Source organism: Phalacrocorax aristotelis, chromosome 20 (genome assembly GCF_949628215.1).
Source record: "Phalacrocorax aristotelis chromosome 20, bGulAri2.1, whole genome shotgun sequence".
Taxonomy (NCBI): domain Eukaryota; kingdom Metazoa; phylum Chordata; class Aves; order Suliformes; family Phalacrocoracidae; genus Phalacrocorax; species Phalacrocorax aristotelis.
In genome coordinates this window covers 6,414,360-6,433,388 of record NC_134295.1, presented here as the reverse complement: position 1 = coordinate 6,433,388, position 19,029 = coordinate 6,414,360, and the positions used below count along the sequence as shown (strand labels likewise).

Here is a 19,029-nt window from a genome sequence, read left to right as displayed (position 1 = left end):
TTTGGCATCATCTAGAAGTCTGAAAAATATTTCTTCCAACTCCTTTCATTATTTCTCAGTTCTGAGATGGCCTCTGTAGTTCAGAGATAGGAAAGGGAAATAATAGAGCAGTTGCAGGACGGGCTGGAGCTCTTCTGCAAGTGTTTTACTCACCCACCAAGTGTAGATAAGGCTTGAGGCAGCATCTGTGTACTACTTTAGCAATCTGGAAAATTCACCTGTCATGAATCTGATATAAATGCCGACCACAGAGAGGCTTCCAAATATACTCCAGTTCCTTCAGAGGCTGTAAAGAGCAATTCTTACCCTCCTTTTTCATTCTCTCCACTGAGCTAATGTTGCAGAAATAATACAGAATGTGGCCAGAGTCTCGTTTGGAGGCCAGGCTGATTTGCATGAGCTTAGCATCTTTCCCAGCGCTCCCCTGAGCTGAAAAGCAAAGCACTGCAAAAATGTCATATTAAAACACCTTCAAGCAGATGAAATACAGGCTGGTTGTTGATTCAACTGCTAATCTGAAACTCAGCCAGGTTGTCCATAATGTATGAATCTTTCAGGGAATCTTAGATGAGCTTTCACAATAAGTCAGGCTGCATTCTTACCTTCGGTTGGAAGCGAACACCGACTCAGACCTGACTTTGAGACTTGGGATTTGGTTAACGCCAAACTTCAAAGTAAAATCCTGGGGTTTACAACTGCGCGCGCAGCTGGAAAAGTTGGTGCAGCCCCCTGCCAGGCTGGTCCCAGGAGGTGCTCTTTGGGAGCAGAATATAACTTTGATCCTACAGGAATTTGCTTGTTAATGGAAATAACTGTGCTGAGAAGTCAAGAGAACTGAGCGCGCTTTTGTTTTTCATTCAGCTATCATCTGCAAATCCCCACAAGCCATCCCCAACGGGAAAGTCGTGGGCTCGGATTTCAGCTGGGGCTCCAGCGTGAGCTATGCCTGCCTGGAGGGGTATCAGCTCTCCCTGCCCGCTGTGCTGACCTGCGAGGGGAACGGGACGTGGAGCGGGGAGATGCCCCAGTGCTTCCGTGAGTAGGCAGCCTTCTGCGTCTTCACGCGTGGCTCGGGTGGAGGACTGTGGCTAAAACCCAGTGTTTGAAGCTCCCTCGCCAACATCTCTGGTCTCCATGTAGCTGATTTTCGTGTCAGCTCTGCCTTGTAGAGGCTACGGATTGACCATTCTCACTATGTGGGGAGTTACATATCTGGTCGCTGTGCCTCCTACCCCTAAGCCCAAGGGATGTCTTGCATTAACTGAAGTCAGTGGGAGTGCTGCGTGGCAGGAGAAAAGCACGATGGTGCTCGGAGTGCCTGTAGCCAAAAGTCTGAATGTTGTCCCTACATCCGACAGCAGCCAAATTGCTGGGAGCCTTGGTTTGCTGTCCCTGTAGCGAGGGGGCAGCAGTGGCCGTGGGGACGCGGTCAGCCACCCCGCCTCTTCTAACGGAGGTGTGAGGTCACGTGTGCAACAACTCTGAAGACCTTGCATGTTCCTGCCCACCGGGCATCTTTAAAACTGCCTGTTTGTCCGTGTGTCTCCCCAGAGACCGAGCCTTCTGCAGTCAGGGCTTTGGAAACTGCCAAAGGCCATAGGAAAAAAACCTTTTGGCAAAAGGCGCTGTGTTGTTGCAGCAGAAGTTAGGGCTGTTTTGAGAAGGCAGAGCTTTGGCTGGGTGGAAACCTGTGTGCTCGATACAATAGCTAATGCAAAAAAGTTAGTTAAATGTCTCATAATGATAAAGGCAGATTTGAGTTTTTTCCTGGCTGAATGGCTGGCAGCTGTACAATAGCCATTTTCATATTAAATGATACAAAACCCTCACTGTGTTCCTTGCACCTTTCCCTGGATCTTGTATAATTAGTGGGCTTTCTGTGTGACATGGAACCATATAGCAGTTTGACATCGTGCAATTAGAGATACATTTTAAAGCTAAGCATGCTGTTAGGACAAAAAAAAAAGGGGAAAAAAAAGAAAAGATGGGAGAGAAGGTGGAAGTTAATTAACAGCAATTGACAAAAAGAGAGAATTACAAGGAAAGTAGCCAGCAACGCCTTCTGCCACCACTAATTCCCTAGTCAATCACGGAGTTTGATGGCAGGGAGTGGTGAGGTTTGGGCCGTTAATAGACCCATCTTTAGCTTATTAACATTGCTTGCTCTTGAGGAGGTTCCTTGCAATCCACTTGTCTCTTTGCCCGTTGCAGCTGTGTTCTGCGGTGATCCGGGGATACCCGCTCAAGGCAGGAGGGAGGACAGAGGCTTCACGTACCGCTCTTCCGTCTCCTTCTCCTGCTTAGCCCCGCTTGTGCTGGTGGGATCAGCCCGGAGGTTCTGCCAGTCCGACGGGACGTGGAGCGGGACCCAGCCCAGCTGCATAGGTAAGGGGAGTCTGCTCTGTCTTGCATCTACAAGTGAAGAGCTCCGAGTTGTCGCCTTGCTCTTCCGTTAGCAGCAAAGTCGGTTTTCTTTACTGGGTTTGCAGTAATTAGCACTTTGTTTCCCTGAAAATTGGAATGTTTAGTGATAACGCTTTTGGTTCCTGCGTACTGGCTGGTGGGAACCAGCCCATCCCCTTCTCGTGGGGCTTGCTGCGTAGATCCAGCTCCTGTCCCCATAATTCCTGCCCCTGACGGCGGTCAACACGGAGCGCGTCTGAGGGAGACGATCTCCTCCTCCCTGTTACTGCTCCTCAGCGCTGGGCTTGGGCCGCCGGTGGGCAGGAGGGAGAAGTTCCTCTGCAGAACTTCCAGGTTAATGTTTGCAAGCCGGGCCATAAGGTTTGAGGGCTGTGCGAGAGCCTGCGGAGGGTGGCACCACACAGAGGTGCTGCCCGAGTTACCGCTGGGGCTGGGGACCAGCAATGCCCCGGCGCAACGCTGCACCTGCCCAGTGCCCTGGGCCGCGCTAGCGCTGCTGCAGCCCGGACAACACCAGGAATGTTGTCTTTGTGCAGCGCTGGGCTCCGGGCTGCTGCCAGGCTTCCTCAGGGACCTCCAGCCCAGCACTCTGCTCTGCGGAGATGCACGGCGTCATTATCAGCAATGGACTGAAGATGCAACCTGACTGCAGAGAGCAGCCGTGGCTTGCTGTGGAGAGGAGCTCTTTTTCTCACAGAACCTGAGCAAAATCAAGTTCTGCCCAAAGGGTGCATGTGAGAGCTCTTATCTTCTCTGCTGCCTTCGAATTATATCCAGAATAGCAGAATAGCAACTCCTAGAAGTATGAAAGTGCTGTATACGGAGATGAAAATCCTACAAATTGTTTTGCCTAGCTGCAGGGTTGGGATTCAAGCTGAAATTTCCACATGTTCTTCAGGTGCCCATTTTCTGGGGCTTCCAAAACCCTTTGAAACCTCTGGGAGATTTATAATCATAATTAGTGAAAGCATTCTTTGCCTATTTAAAACTCTGGCTACGTTCCTGAACTCTAAGGCTCCTGTGGTGATAAGCTGCACGGGCTACGTGCTGTTACTGTAACTGTCTGCCTGAACACCACCATCATCACCTTATGTGGGCATCTGGGGCAGAAACAGATCTCAGGCTGTTCTCCACAGTTTTCAGTCATTCTAGCTACATCTTAAACGCATCTCCAATTACAGAAATGTAAAAACACTCATGGCCTGAACCTCCAAGTTTCCTATTGACTTCACCAGGAGCTTTCTCACGTAGAAAGAGTTGGGAGCACCTGCCTCGTATTGTAAATAATGACTTAAATGCTTCATCATTTTCTTACAAATCCTTGTCCGGGATCCTATTGCACATCCACGGCACCCAGTGCGCCAGAGCCATCTGTGGTTGAACCCAGCAAATACAGCTCTTCATGCCACTGGTGAGACGTACTTAGAACTTGCCTCCCCAAAACAAAATATGGGAAGGGAGAAGACGTTTGTACCTACAAAACCCTGACCCAAAATGTCTGTTTCTGACACAGGCAGCTGAACCCAAGGTGTTGCGTTTATTCAGATCTCACCCATTTTTGAGACATGTTAGGTTGCCAGCACCACAGACCCCCCAGATGCAGCCAGGAGACGGAGGCTCTGCCCTCCACCATCTGCCATCCATCACCTGCTACCTCATCCAGCAGCGGGGCTCGTTAGTTATTTATTTTAGACACTGTGATTTATCTGGGGGCTTCCACGGGAACGGCGTCCGTGATAAATGACAAAAGCTCAGCAGAGCCGAATGACGGAAGATGAATTAGCTTGTGTGCCGCAGCCCCAAATTGGCCACATTTTGCATCCCTTTGGTTACTCACCGCAGCGCCGAGGACCTGGGGACGACACCAACAAGCGCGCAATGTTTCAGGGTGAAGAGGCCGATTAGTCAGATCGTAAGGAATAAAGGCAGAAAAATCAACAACCGTGCCGTTAGGTGCAGAAGCTGTGCTCCGTTCTCCTCTGGCTGCAGTGACGGGGCCGCCTCTGTCCCACCGTGCTGGATCGTCAAGACTTCTCTTAGTTTATTTTTCGTCTTGCACAATCCTGTTATTTGGAGTCTTTTCAGTAAGTGTAGAGAGGGCTTTGCTGTCGGGCTCGTGGTCCTCCTCGTAGCAATGCTGAGCATGCTGGAGAAAGAAGGCTGGGGATCCAGAGCAGACTCCTCTCATTGCTCTGAGATCCTGCGGTGCTTCAGCTCCCTGCTAACATCGCTACCCCTGGCCGGTACCAGAGCATCCCTGCGGCCAGCGTTGCCCCTTAGCTCGATCCTTTGATCCCAAGGAGCAGGGAACCTGCTGCTGCCGAACTGCCTTTGAGACGCAAGCTTTAGTTCCCTTTGCTCAGTTTGGGATGCTCATATTAAGTGATGCATCCTCTGCCTTAATTCCATTGATGCCCTGCTACTGCTGGGGGAAAAAAAGGAAGTGATAGATGCTAGGAGAGCAGCAGCAGGTATTCCTGCTGGATTGTGTGTATTCATCTTCTGATAGATTGAGACCAAACAAGGCGTAAAGAGGGATTATGTATCTGAGATGCATTAAAATCTCCAGCCCCCATCCGTCACTACGAAATGGCGAGGTGCGAGCGACGGCCGAGCTGAGCCCAGCAGGACGAAGGCGCGGAGCCCGGGCACGGGAGCGGAGGGGGTGACCGCAGCCCTCGGTGCAGGGGTGGCGGGGGGAAGTGGAGGGCACAGCGCTGGTGAGCCGCGTGCTTCGCTCGTCGTGTGTAGAACAGGAGAAAGGAAGAGAGTTGTCCCTGACACAAGATTTATGTTCTTATTTTTTCTCCTGGGTGATAGAGTGCCTCTGGTTACTTTGCGCTGCAGCAGTCAGGGATTTAAGAAGCAAAAAGATCCATGTATTTTTCCTTGTTGCTATGTGTTCCTTCTGTAGCAACATATTTCTGTCTTGTTGCGGAGGTGCACCATGGTCTTTCTGCATGGAGCAGGGGGAGGCAGAGCTCTAATGTGGCTTTCGCAGCCGCTCCTTTTAAACACTGCCTCTGTTCTTTTCTTTTCAGACCCCAGCCTCACGACATGCGCGGACCCCGGCGTGCCTCTCTTTGGGATGCAGAATAACTCCCAGGGCTACCAGGTACTGTCACGGCAGTGGGGTCCCCTCGCCTGCGCCCCGATACTTGCTGTAGTTAGTCCGTGGCTGAGTCCTTACACGGATTAGTGTGTCTTCCCGTGCGCAGGACATCCCGGCGTGCTCCATTAGACTTCGGGGTGCATTTGTACGGGATTAACTAGCAATGCATTATTTATGATATTAATTACAGTGCTAATTAACAGTTATTAGTGTAATTAGCATTCGCATTGGAGACATAATTTCCATCATTTTCAGACCATATTCTGTAGGTGGTTTTCTTAATCTCAGTTCCTGTACGGTATGAAATCAGTGGAAAGGCGAGAAGAAACCAAAGCGATTCCCCAGGGCGCTCCGTCTCCAGCCTCCGCTGCCATCCCTGCGGGTGCCCGTTCCCTGCTGTGACGGAGCCGGGCGCGGGGCCGGGATAGTTCATTCCATGCGGTGGTTCCTGCCAGAGTGGAGCTTTCGGTTTTGCTGCTAATTAGTTATCTTAATCCTGGGTTTTAAGGAATTAATTCTTGGTTTTAATTAATACTGAGACACCAGAAGTCTGACTTTTGTAAGAGTTGCCAGCCTGAGAGCTGCCCCCCGAGGTGGAGCCGCCTCACGCAGGGGGTGAGGCGCTGGCTGGAGCAGGGGGCGTTGCAGGGGAACGGTGCCTTTGGCCGCGGTACCCAGGGGACCGCTGAGTCCGGGAGCGACGGTGCGATAAAACCCAGTTGCAGGGTCAACGAGGAGGTGGCCCGCGTGGGACAGCGTTCCTAGGGAGGATGGGAAAGGTGCTGAAAGCCCTGCTTGGCAATTGTATTCCAGTATATTCTGGTTTTAAAGCAAATGCAGTTGCATTAACGGGGCTTGGAGCTGAACAGCATCATGGTGCCGACCTGTCTGAAGCAGGGAGTGAGCTCTGGTGTACGGTGATGGTTTGGTTGAAATACTAATAATTTCCTTGAAACCAAATGCAGAAAAGTGGATAGCCTGCAAAAAGTAAGCATGCCTCAAAAACGTGGAAAAGTCAGTTTTCAGTTTTTGTGACCATTTTTGCTATTCGCAATCCAGATCGGCCCTTATAATATAGCTACGGGATGGTTGTTGGTACTTGTTTTATCGAATATCCCTTTTGGCAAAAATTTCAGCCCATTCTGATAGCACCTATGTTTGATGCTGGCTTTGGGTATATTTAAAAGACAAAGCAGCCTCGCCTCTATCACAAGAAGAAGCTACTCCCTGCACAGCGAAAGGCGCAGCTTGACAGGGGCTCTGCGAGCTTTCTCGACACAGACTCTGGCAGGGCGGCGGGGGCAGCGGGCAGGTGGCTGCCTTCTCCAGCATTCAGAAATGGGCAATTGTAGGAGGACTTTTGTGTTCTTAGCAAGGGTGAATCACGCTGCACTGGAAAGTCCAATGGTTTATCTCCTACTGCAACAGGTGGGAAGCGTCATCTTTTTCAAGTGCCAGAAGGGCTACCTGCTGCAGGGCTCCACCACCAGGACCTGCCTCCCCAACCTGACGTGGAGCGGCGTGCAGCCAGACTGCGTCCGTAAGTCTGAGGAGAGGTTTTGTCAAAGGAAAACCGTGCCTTTAACCGTGCTGTTGCCTTGTTCTGTTGCTGTACTTCACTGTGCAAACTGCTGGCTCTGAGGAGCTGGTAATTTGGGGGGAAGCTCTGAGAAAACATATTATTGAAGGGAAGGGAGATGACGCAACCCCTTCTGTCCCGATACGACTATACCAGCAGCCACTTCTGATTTCCAATGAGATTTTTTTACTTGTCCCATCCTCAGAGACATAGTTTCAGATGAGGCTTTGTTGTGTGCTTCTCAAACCGTGTTCGATGGCTGAGATGTGAGCTCGCACTCCAGGGACCAAGGTTAACTTTTAGCCAGAAGGGCTCTCTGGCAGAGCAGTGCTTCTCCTCATCTTTAATAACGTGTTGCTCTTTCTTTTAAGCTGTCCATCATCTTTTCCCTGCTGCACCAGAAGGAGTTTAATTTAATGTATTTAAGTGGTAATATCTATCGTGGCCTCTGTATCATAAGTATTAAAAAGCTTTTTTCTCTCCCTTGTGAGGCAGTTTACTGGTGAGATATTTTTCCGCTAGCAACCCCTGTAGGCGCTCGTTCTGCGAGCAGCCCGACCGGGGCACCTGCCTTTCAGAACTCTTGCAGGTAGCCCCGGTTGCTCTGGAAGGAGCCGCCCTTCCCCGCTGCTCGCCTGGGTGGTGGCAGCACCTCCCCAGCTTCACAGGCTTCTCTCTGCTGAATTGGGCGACTCGCAGGGATGGAGCAGCAGCTGTGGCTCTGCGTGGGGTTTTGCTCCTGGCGCTAGGTGCATTGACACAGAAGATGGTGTTGGCTCACCCGCGCCAGCAAGGACTACTGAGTTGTTGCCTTTAGGTTTTGTGTAAAGCCTTCCCCATCCGCAGCGCGGAGTTGGATGCAGTTACTGCTAATGAGCGCTGAACTGCCGCCTCCGAGCTGGGCCGCGGGCTCGCAGCCGGGGCTCCCAGACCATGCGAGTTCGGGTTAGTCTTTCAGCTTTCTGGGTTTTATATTTCATCTTCTGTAAAACAAGGATGAAGATAATACCTCGCGAAGGCTGCCGAGGATTTGCTTTCATTCATGAGCAGTTTGAGAGCTACAGAAAGGGCAAATTTACAGTGTGGGTGAAAGGGAGCTTCCCGGCTCTGTGATTTATTCATTTGGTGTCGTAACTTCTCAAGGAAAGCCATGACACATTTACAACAGGAGCTGATAGAGCAGCGCGGGCACACGCTCGCTCTGGTGGCAGGGAGCTGGACATGCTCGGCTTTGATTTCTGTGGCCAAATCCTGAAAGTTATTGAGCAATTATAGGAATTTATGACTACTGCACACTTCTGGGGACTTGCTGTGTGGTTTTATGGACAGGTGGGTGCAAATTACTAGTAGGACAGTGGTCCTATGAAGAGAGAGTATTCAAAACCAGATGTGTAATGCACTCACTGGAATCATTGGCTTAACTTACCACGTCTTGATGTCTTGGAAAGGCAGTTTTCAGTCTGCAGGTGTACCTGGGACACAGCTGTGGGGTAAGAGTTCAAAGGAAGGAGGAAGGTGTCTTTAGCGTCATTGGGGTTTGGCTTTTTTCCCTTAAAAGGAGGGGGGTGGCAGAGCCTGATTTTCAGTTCATGGAAGCTGGAACCGAGTGAAGGATCCCCTGAGAGCTTTAGTCAGAGCAATCTAGCCAGCAAAGCACGGGAAGCAGCCTCGTTAATTCATCTTGCCGGGAAAAATCCAGGCGTGGCATCGTCTCCCTCAGTGAGCAGAGAAAGGTTTTTGCTGGAAAAAAAAAGCTCTTCTAAGAGATTTCTGTCCTTGCTGACGTCATGGTGTCGCTCTTCTGCCTTTCTGTGTACGACTGGATGGTGGCTCTCATCTCCGTTCTCCTTGTGCTTTGCAGCTCACCACTGTAAGCAGCCAGAGACGCCCTCCCACGCCAACGTCGGTGCTCTGGATTTGCCATCTCTGGGCTACACCTTGATCTACTCCTGTCAGAGCGGGTACTATCTCACCGGAGGGTCTGAGCATCGAACCTGCAAAGCAGACGGCAGCTGGACAGGAAAACCACCTATTTGCCTCGGTAAAAGCTCTGACCAGCGTGACCCTGGTTTGCCCACACCTCTGAGAGGGGAGCATTGCAGCCCAAGAGAAAACAACTGTTCTCTTAGACCTACACGAGCGTGTTCGTGTGGCCGAGCTGGCCATAGAGATCACAGCTCTCACAGGGTCCTGTGTAGCTCCCTCCCAGGGAAGGGGCAGCTGGGGGATTTTCTGCCTGGATCGAGAAGCACCTGCACAAGGCAAAGATTGTTCTTGACCTCACGCCCCTTCTACCTACCTCAAAGTCTTAGATCGGGAAAACGTAGTGGTTTATTCTTGAGGTAGGGCTGCGTGGCTCTCGCACAGCGTGGTAGCGCTCTCGGGGCACTTTGGTTTGGAGCAGGGGAGGTGGGACAGTAAATGACAGCTTTGTGCTGTTCCATGGGCTGGGCAGGAACCCAACCAAAGCCCTTGTACACAAGGGACGTGCAGCCAGGTTACGTGTGTGAGCAGCGCCAGCTGAAGGCTGTCCTCTGTCAGCACCAGCCCAGTAGAAGCGTCCCAGCAGCGCCGGAGGCCGCCGTGTTCACCGGCGGTGGTTTGCCCCTCTCTTTCAGCTGACGTCCGCCCCAGCGGGAGGCCGGTTGGCACCGCGCGGGACCCACCGCTCGCCAAGGTGTCAGGTACCGTAGCGGGGCTCGCTCTTCCGCGGAACGCGTTAGTGCTAGACCTGGCCCTTACCAGGTCCGTCCCCTCCTGTCCCTTCCCCAGGGCAGCCAGAAACCCGGCTGTTCCTTCCAGGTTTTGAAACTGCTGGGCTGGTGACAGCAGCCTGCGTGCCCCATCCTGTTCGTGCTCCGCTGGAGAATGGACAGGAGCCTTAAGGGAGTTGGGCACCAACATGCGCTGCTCTCCCCAGGGCACTCCGGAGCCTGGAGCCCTACAGGATGTCTTACATTAGACCTTCTTTTAAAAAAAACATATGGGTTTTGTTAGCTTTTCCTCAGAAATTATTTTGGGGGTTGGTTTGTTTTTAAAACTTGGGAGGCATTTTTTGTCAAAACACCAAAATTAAAGTCATCAGCTTGTTTGTTCTCCTCTCTTTGGCTTTGTACTCAGTGATGATAACACAGAGAGTGGGTGGGATTTGAGATATTTAAATACGTATTTGTGAATTCAAAGAAAGAAAGAAATTTGCTCTATTTTGATTTCTGAAAAATGGAAATAAATGGTAATGCTCTTGTTTTTCTGCATCCCCAATTACTGTGGTTTCTAGTGCCTGCTGATGTGTTTGCAAGGAATTCCCTATGGAAAGGCTCCTACGAATACATGGGGAAAAAGCAGCCTGCGATGCTGTCAGTCACTAGCTTCGACCCTGCCACTGGTAAAGTCAATGCCACTCTGATAGACCACAGTGGCGTGGAGCTCCAGGTGTCCGGTAAGGAAGCTGACATGGCCATTGGTAGGGATTTACACTTGTCATTAGTGGTCTCACAGAGCGAGGGGCAGCGTGCTCTGCTGTATCGCAGATTCCCAGACCGGTGGGGGCTGGAAGGGAGCTCGCCCTGTCCCACCCCTGCTGGAGCAGGCACCCCCAGAGCAGGGGCACAGGGCCGCGTCCAGGCGGGGGGTGAATGTCTCCAGGGAAGGGACCCCACAGCCTCTCTGGGCAGCCTGTGCCCCTGCTCTGGCACCCGCACAGGGAAGGGGTTTGTCCTCATGTTCAGGTGGAACTTCCCGTGTTCCAGCTTGTGCCCGTGGCCCCTTGGCCTGGCGTTGGGCACCACTGAAAAGAGCCCGGCCCATCCCCCTGACACCCCCCCTTCAGATATTGATAAGCATCGATGAGATCCCCCCCCAGCCTTCTCTTCTCCAGGCTGAACAAGCCCAGGTCTCTCAGCCTTTCCTCAGCAGGGAGATGCTCCAGCCCCTGATCATCTCTGTAGCTCTCCGCTGGACTCTCTCCAGCAGTTCCCTGTCCTTAAATTGGGGAGCCCAGAACTGGACGCAGCCCCCCAGATGTGGCCTCACTGGGGCAGAGCAGAGGGGGAGGAGAACCTCCCTCGCCCTGCTGGCCACACTCCTTTCCATGCACCCCAGGGCACCGCTGGCCCCCTTGGCCCCAAGGGCCCGGTGCTGGCTCAGGGTCACCTCGCTGCCCCCCAGCACCCCCAGGGCCTTCTCAGCAGAGCCGCTCTCCAGCAGGTCCCCCCCAGCCTGTGCTGGTGCGGGGGGTTGTTCCTCCCCAGGGGCAGGGCCTTGCACTGGCTCTTGTTGAATTTCACGAGGTTAATGTGTATCAGTGGTACTGATGTCCTGATAGAGCTTTACAGAACCGCCCAGGTTTGAAGTCTCCAATCCCTGACTGGACGAAGACAAAATCATGTACCTGAGTTTGCTTTGACTCTACCTGAAAGGCAGCTGAACCGAGGCCACCACCCATTCCCTGTGTGCTGGAGTGGTGGACTTGTAGTCCAAGACAAGTTTAAAAGCCGTGAGTGCTCCTTGTCCCTGCCCTCCATGGAGCACCAGGTCGTTACCGATGCAGCTACATAACCTAAACAATAACAGTTGAGTCTCCTCCCGTGTGCAAAATGTCTTTAATATCCTGGGGGGTGGATGTGGGATTGTGTGTTTGTGGTGTGTTTCCCAGTGCGTCCCACTGGTAGGGTTGGTAGGAGGAGTTGTCCGCTCTAAGGTGATGAGGTCACTTCTCTACTCTCAGGTGAAAAGTCAATTACTCCACAAACTCAGAGTGTCATCATGATCTAGTGATGAAAAGTCACTTATTTTTTCAGGCATTTACAAGAAAGAAGATGTGCACCTGCTTCTCCAGGTTTACCAGATAACGGGGCCAGTGGAGATCTTTGTCAACAAGTTCAAAAACGAGAAATGGGCTCTAGATGGACATGTAAGTGAACGGGCACCTCGTACACCAAGTCCACCCGTACAACCCCTTCCGCTGCTAACCAAAGCCCAGCTTTTTTCTCACTGAAGCTGAGGGAGTGACTCCCTTCGCTGGTGGCAGGATGAGGCTGCTACTCTCCAGCCACCTGCTTGCTTGGAGGGGCCGTGGGGCATTCTTCCAGCACGTGAGATAACATTACTTGGCAGTCGGCTCTTTCCTGCTCCCTTGTAGCTCTATGGGTTTCTTTTTTTATTGCCCTGTGGTTTTGAATCTCTAAGTCTTCTAGATAACACTAAAGGGCAAACCAACATGATTAATTCCATTTTAACATTTTTTTATCTGTTAAACATCAAGCTAGAAGAGCTAATCATCCCTTATGGAATCAACTTCTCACCCCAGTCTCTGTGTCTGGTAACTTCCCATGCCCTTAAGAGATCCACTGGAGCTTAGAAGAAACATGCATCTGATTGACCCGTGGCCAGTTGTAGCCCAGAGCCTTCGCTATCCCCGTTGAATCACCAATGCGTTCTGCTGTTTTCTGCAAACAATAATTTTTTTTTCCCCTTTCCTTGAGATGTGAGAGTCTTAACAAGTTGTTGGGCAGTTCTTAAAAAACACCACGATTTTCTGGAGAATTGAATCAAATTAATGCTATGCAGGAACTTGAAAGAGGCTGTGACAAGATGGGTGCTGAAACCCCAGGGAAGTGTTGAACGAATCTGTTGATCGCCGCTCTTCTGTCGTGGCAGGTCTCATCAGAGTCGTCAAGCGGCACGTTTGTGTACCAGGGCTTTGTGCGTGGCAAAGGCTTCGGGCAGTTTGGCCTTCAGAGACTTGGTAAACTTCCTCTGATTACTGCTTTTTCCCTCGACTGCTGAAAGCTAGATTTTGGTGGTGGTGGAGATTTTCAAACAGGAAACATTTCTGCTATCCCTGGCTTTAATTTTCAACCCTGCTGGGCCAGATCTTTATACCTGGTTTTGAACCATCAGGTTTAACCTAACCCTTTCCAGCTCCCCTCCGCACATCGTTTGGCAAAACCCAAACCAGCCAGTGGAGTAGAGCAGTCGGGTGCCCTGAAATCACTGTCCTCCAGGGGGGCGGGAGAAGGTCACATCCCAACCAGCCTCTGTTTCTCCGCATTTGAGGCAGAGCGTGCCGCGCTGCGTGGGGAGGGCAGGTCCCCGGTGCCAGGCAGCACTTCCACCCTGCGCTTGGCTCCTTTCCTCCCCGTACAATGGATGCAGCCGCTCTGCCCCGGCTTGTGTTTAATCACTGAATGCACCGAACACTGGATATTGTGTCGGGGCGGGGGGGGGGCTGAGCCAATCCTCAGCTTGGACAACACAAGATTTGGGGGAGACAAACAACACAACAACAAAATTTTTAATTTGGGAACAAAGCGAAGCATTTACATAAACAGGTTTCTGTTCAAAGACAGAAAGAGTTTGGAGCCACAGATAGCACCCGGACACTTTTTTTCTCCCTGTTGCCAGATGTCTGACCTAAAAGCCCAAGTCCTGTTGCTACCACAAGAAGTGCCTCCCTCTCACTTGCAGAGATCACAGAGGCCCTTGAGAGCTTAGACGACCCAAGGTCTAAGCTCCTAAACATCTCTTAAAATGTGGCCTGAGCTCTTCAGTCTCTCAGGGGTTTTGGAATCTGACCCTGAATTCTCGTCACCTTTATGGAGAATTAGATGCTAATTTTTGCAGCCTTTGAAAGTCTCCCTTAGAGCCTTAACTTTTAAGCATCCAAGTTTGAGCATTTTGGTAAGATAAATCTATTTACATCTCTCTTTAATTGCAGTTCTAAATAAATGATGATGTCTAAGCTAGGCTAGATCTCCAAACCATTCTTCATGCAGCTCAGCAGCTTTTGATTACCTTTTACAGCAACACTTGTAACCATCTTGTTCTGTTGATGATGTAACCTGTAACTCAAGCAAACCCTATTTCCCACAGCGGTGTTTTGAAATGTGTTTACTTCTGCTGTGTTTCAGACATCAGCATGATGGAAAATGATCCAGAATCAATAGGACACCATTTTGCATCAAACAGCAGTTCTGTGGCAGCTGCCATTCTTGTGCCTTTTATAGCCCTGATTATTGCAGGGTTTGTGCTTTATCTCTACAAACACAGGTAGGTTTCAGGAATGATGCCAGTAGGTGAAACAAAATCAGGGGTCTGACAGAAATACTTGTGAGCTTGCCTTAAAAGCACTCCCCCTAGACCTAGACCTGGTTTCTCATTTAATTCAGAAGGTGAAAAAATAATGGAGCAAGCACGCGTGGAGGGGCAAGGGTGTTAGCAGAAGAGAGTGCTGAAGGCTTTTACGACCGTTAATAAGATTTGTGGCAACATTAACTAGGATAAGGCAAAGTAAATTTCATACTTCAGCGTTCAAGCTGGCTTTGCGTACGTTGTAAATTAGTTATTTCTCCTGATCAATGCACTGCTGTGGAAATGCTGCTGCACTGCAAAGCGTCACGCCGGCTGGCCGCTCTGCAGAGGGAGCACGCTTAGGGCTACAGCAAAGCCCAGGGAGCTGCCTCTGCTACAAATCTATAGTAGGATTTTCCTATAGATCCCTTCTGCCTCATCCCCAGGTGTTTACCCTCTACAAAAGCAGCTTCTCCCTTTCCACTGGCTTCTTGTCAGGGCTATTCAGCTGGCTTCAGCAGGAGTAGCCGTGACCTCTCTGGATTTTCTCTCTGACGTCCTGCAGGAGAAGACCAAAAGTCCCATTCAATGGCTACGCAGGCCATGAAAACACCAATGTCCGAGCAACGTTTGAAAATCCTATGTATGACCGAAACTTGCAGCCCACGGACATCATGGCCAACGAGACGGAGTTCACAGTCAGCACTGTGTGCACAGCTGTATAGCACCCGTCCCCTCTGCGGTGAGTGAGAACGGGGCCGCGAGAGCGGGACGGTGCCGCCGCTCTCCTGCTCGTCACTCATAAAATGTTGGGTGGAAGCGGTGGTTCAGAGGAGCCCCCGCAGTGGTTCAGATTGCCCAGGAGATCGTCTCTGCCCAGGGCAAGACCCGAGCCAGCATCCCCATCTCCGGGTGCCAGGTGCTCACTGCCAGTTGGGGCAGGACCTCCTGGGGACCAGTGGCAAAGCAAATCCACATAGCCCTGTGGTGAGGAGAGTCCCCAGGTGAAGGAAGAAATGAGTTTCTAAGAGAGATCCTTCACTGTGTGACTCCAGACGGGGTGTTTTGCACGGTGATCAGAGGAGGGTAAAGCAAGGGGTTTACAAGTTTTACTGCACAGGCACAGAGAAATAACTTAAAGTCATAAACAAAAGTACCCTGTGGACTTGAAGAACGCTTCTAGGCTAGAACGTTCTTAGTTTGAGATAATGAAGCCATTGCAGGCTTTCCCAGCATTTCTGTGGGTAGTAACAAACTGTTTCCTTCTCTCACCCTTCCTTTCCCATTGTCCCAGATTCCTCCGGGGCGGTGTCTAGTGGATGATTGTGTTTCACCTCACTAGTCTTCATCCATTCCTTCCCCATCTCCCTCCTCCCAACCTTGCTGAGGCTGTGGAGAAGCTGCTACACCTCGTTGGACTTTGCGTTAACTCCCGAGAGACTGCTGGGTTGTACTCTGTCACCCTCACCCGCCCCCGCCATCCTGCCGTGGATGATGAAGCCAACCAAAGGTCTGCTCTGGCACAGCTCCTCTCCCCCGCCCTGCCGGTGGGTCTCAGCCCGGCGTCGAGACCCGGGGAAGCGGAGGACCTGGGAGGCGAGGTGATGGGAAGGCTGTTACAACCTGCGCTTGGTTACGTGCTCCTGGAGGGAGCAGTGGGGTATGGGGAGGTCCCACCAGCTGCCCCCCACTTTTGGGAAGAGCTTGGACAACAAAGAGGCAAAAGCGGGTTGCACTGCAGAGGTGCTGACTGAGGTTAATGGAGAATACCAGTATGGGACAGGATGAGTACTTGCTTTGTCTTTATTTGGTTTGTGGGTTATTTCTTTGTTGTTGTTTTTTTTTAGCCCGGGGCTTTTGCGGAGGAAGAGTTTTCAAATGGGACCTTTTCGATGAGAAAAGCAAAACTTTGCCAGCTTTTCTCCTCTTCCCCATATTTAATTTTCCTTTGGGCATTCCTGCTGGGTTGTTTCTGCCCTGTGTGTCCCTTTCAGGCAGCTCTCAGGGCTGGTAAGGAGGCATCCCCCCATCTCTGACCCTCTCCCAGCAGCTGCCATTTTTAGCTGTGTCCAAACACCCCAATCAGGAAATTGCCGACAGACACGAAGGGACAAAAACCTCTTTAAAAAGAACTCTTGGATACTGACTTCCCCCCCCAGTAGCATTCGCAAGCCTTTGCCCTTTCCATATTGATCCTCCAAATGGCAATGCAATAAGAGTTTTAATTTCTATCCAAAGCTGTTCCTTTTATTTCCCAGGGGCGGAAAGGTTGCCCTGGCTTTCATGAGAGCAGATAAGGCGGCTTGACATTTTTCCTCCCTTATAAGAGAATGATGCTTTTGTGATGACACTGTCCTCCTCTAATAAAGAGGAGAGCTGCTCTTGTTGGTTCAGGGTTTTAGTCTGTTTGGTTTGAGTCACCATTTCTTAGGCCAGGCTGGAGCCAAGGAGCGCAACAGTGCCATTTTACCAACTGTAAGTCAAGTGAAACACAGCCGATGCGGAGCAGTGTGTGTCAGTGAAGCAGCTTCTTCTTACAGAAGACTTGAAGGGAAAACAGAATTAAAACAGACGGGGTGGTGTTTACATCCAGGCTTGCATTTAAACGCTGGCTTTCCCCTACCTAATGTCAGCTGAGGTTTTGTCTAATGAAAACCACAGAGTAGGTTTTTTCTGTTTTGTTTATTCTTTTAGTCCGTGTGCGCGCGCGTGTGTGTATATATAAAAAATTATTTTTTTTTTTACTTCTGTCTCTTATTCAGCGCTCTTAGAGTAAGCAGCATTCTACAGCCTAATTGCTGAACAGCCAGCCTGCCAAAAAATGCCATCTCTGCTCCCCAAAGCGTGCAAAGGTACTCTGATTTATTCCTGAGAGGAGGGTGCAGGCGCGTGCGTGAGCCAGAGCCCTGATCCAACGCGGCACAAGTCAGCGAGGTGCTGCCCGCGTGCGGTGGGCGCACAGGTAGCTCAGGGCCGGTGCCGGACCGCGGGAGAGCGTGGCCTGCAGCGAGCCGCGCTCACGGCAAATACACGGGCAGGTGGAGCTGGTTGTGGGACTAAATTCCCTGGGGTGGCCAGGCCGGGCTGGCAGCGGTGCCTGCCCCGCTCTGAGCACCTCCAGCCTGTGGGACGCGGACCCCAGGGCGAGCTGAAGGGTAAGTGAGAAGAGGAGACCCCGACCGGGCTGCGGTGGCACTTGGGTCTGGGGCCAAGGCGTGTGTCCCTCCAGTTCATCAGCCGAGGGGCTGCGGTGAAGGCGGGGAGCTGCCTCCCTTGCGCGCTGGTGTAACGAGACCAAGGTGTTCCCCCGGTTCCTTTGCTTGCCTCTGCATGTAGACAGCCGGTTCCTACCTTTGGGTCCGCTCTCCTGGCCCATATTTAATCCCAAGGGTTCCTTCCAACCAAAATGATTCTGAGATTCGTGACCGTGGCCAAAGCCACAGCCCATTCTCCTGGCCTTTGGCCAGCCCCCGTAACACAGCCAAGGGACCAGGCTCCCTCGCCTACCGCATCCCAAAGGCAGCCCCGTTCGGCGGTCCCTGGCGCTCCGGCGCCGACGACTGCGGTATCGCGGCTCCTCTGCCGGTACCCAAACCTCGAACACCTCGCAGTATCCCACAGCAGCACAGCTTGAGTCTTTCCAGCCTCCTGTCACTGGGCTCGAGAAAAGCCTCTCGCGGCTCGAAGGGCGCCGAGCCCCGGCACGCACCGAGCGGAGGGCAGGGCCGTAGAGGCGCGGCGACAGCAGAGCCCACGCCTGCTCTTCAGACCTTTCTGAATCCTGCGCAGTCAGTGGCATAGCCAGGAGAAGCTTGTGTCAAGGTGTGTGAAATGAACCCGGGGTGTTATAACACCGAGGCAGGGAGAAGGGAGGCTCTACTGAAATGAGACTTGCTGCTTTCAACCCATTAAGTACCATTTTCTGCTGTTGCCCAAGCAGCAAAGGAAGTGGAAGGGGTGTTGTCCCATTTTTTTGCAAGCTGGCTGGGATCCGATACATGACATTCTCCATTCTTGTGCCCAGAGGACTTGCATTACCTTTAAAAAAAAAAAAAAAAAATTAAAAAAAAAAGAAAAAAAGAAAAAAAAAGAAAAAAGAAAAAAATCCCTCTTTTGTACAGAGATATATTTTTATGAATTAAAAGTTTGTACAGTTAAAAACACAATGTAAATGTTTTTTCATTATTGTAGTAAACGGTAGTGGAAGATCAGCTTTTTTTTGTAAATGTAATAAAATGTATAAATATGGTTTACATAAAAGTGTAAATATGTAATCTATACCTACACTTGGCTTGTCTGCAGTATATACAATTTAATTTATCTGTCTCTGTATATGAGGCTTTTCATTGTGTCCAGGCATACTTTACTGAATTTGAAAGCTATTTTAAATTTTTGAATTAAAATAAAATATAAATTTTTGCATTGCTTTTCTTACATTCTTCTGGTGCCTTTTTCATGAGCTGCCGAAGGTTTCTTCTAGGACCCTCCGGATGCCGGCCCGCGCGCGCGAGGACGAGCCTGCGCCCCCGGGGTGGAGGCTCCGGAGCCCGGCGCTCGGCCCCGTGCCCCGGCTGCTCGGAAGCACGTCCCGGCTCCCACGAGGGCACGGCAGCAGTAAATGGAGGAGGACTCAGGCAAGACCGAATCCCTTCCCCCATCGCCAGGCGTTTCCCTCCCGCCCCAGGACAGCCCGGACCCGGGGGCGGCCGGCAGCGGGCTCGTCCGCAGGGAGCTAAACCCGGCTGGCGTCTGTCTGCCGCCCCTCTTGGTGCTCTCCCCTCGCTTGCTAATGGGATGTGATGTTATTCCAGCTGTGGTCCCACCCCTCTAGCAAGGCATCGAC

General features: G+C 51.3%; 1 protein-coding gene across 2 annotated transcripts in view; it reads left to right on the top strand.

Annotated features, from left to right (window-relative positions):
* Nucleotides 1–18,620, top strand: part of CSMD2 (CUB and Sushi multiple domains 2) — a 351,736-nt gene extending 333,116 nt beyond the window's left edge. For both annotated transcript variants that reach the window (XM_075115031.1, XM_075115030.1), the window contains 12 exons: nucleotides 862–1,035; nucleotides 2,212–2,385; nucleotides 5,466–5,539; nucleotides 6,965–7,076; nucleotides 8,977–9,156; nucleotides 9,734–9,799; nucleotides 10,393–10,554; nucleotides 11,915–12,027; nucleotides 12,774–12,861; nucleotides 14,027–14,165; nucleotides 14,752–14,928; nucleotides 15,481–18,620. In XM_075115031.1, the coding sequence (XP_074971132.1) occupies nucleotides 862–1,035; nucleotides 2,212–2,385; nucleotides 5,466–5,539; nucleotides 6,965–7,076; nucleotides 8,977–9,156; nucleotides 9,734–9,799; nucleotides 10,393–10,554; nucleotides 11,915–12,027; nucleotides 12,774–12,861; nucleotides 14,027–14,165; nucleotides 14,752–14,911 (1,442 nt within the window). In that variant the 3' untranslated portion in view covers nucleotides 14,912–14,928; nucleotides 15,481–18,620. The remainder of the gene's footprint in view (nucleotides 1–861; nucleotides 1,036–2,211; nucleotides 2,386–5,465; nucleotides 5,540–6,964; nucleotides 7,077–8,976; nucleotides 9,157–9,733; nucleotides 9,800–10,392; nucleotides 10,555–11,914; nucleotides 12,028–12,773; nucleotides 12,862–14,026; nucleotides 14,166–14,751; nucleotides 14,929–15,480) is intronic.
* Nucleotides 18,621–19,029: the final 409 nt, after the last annotated feature.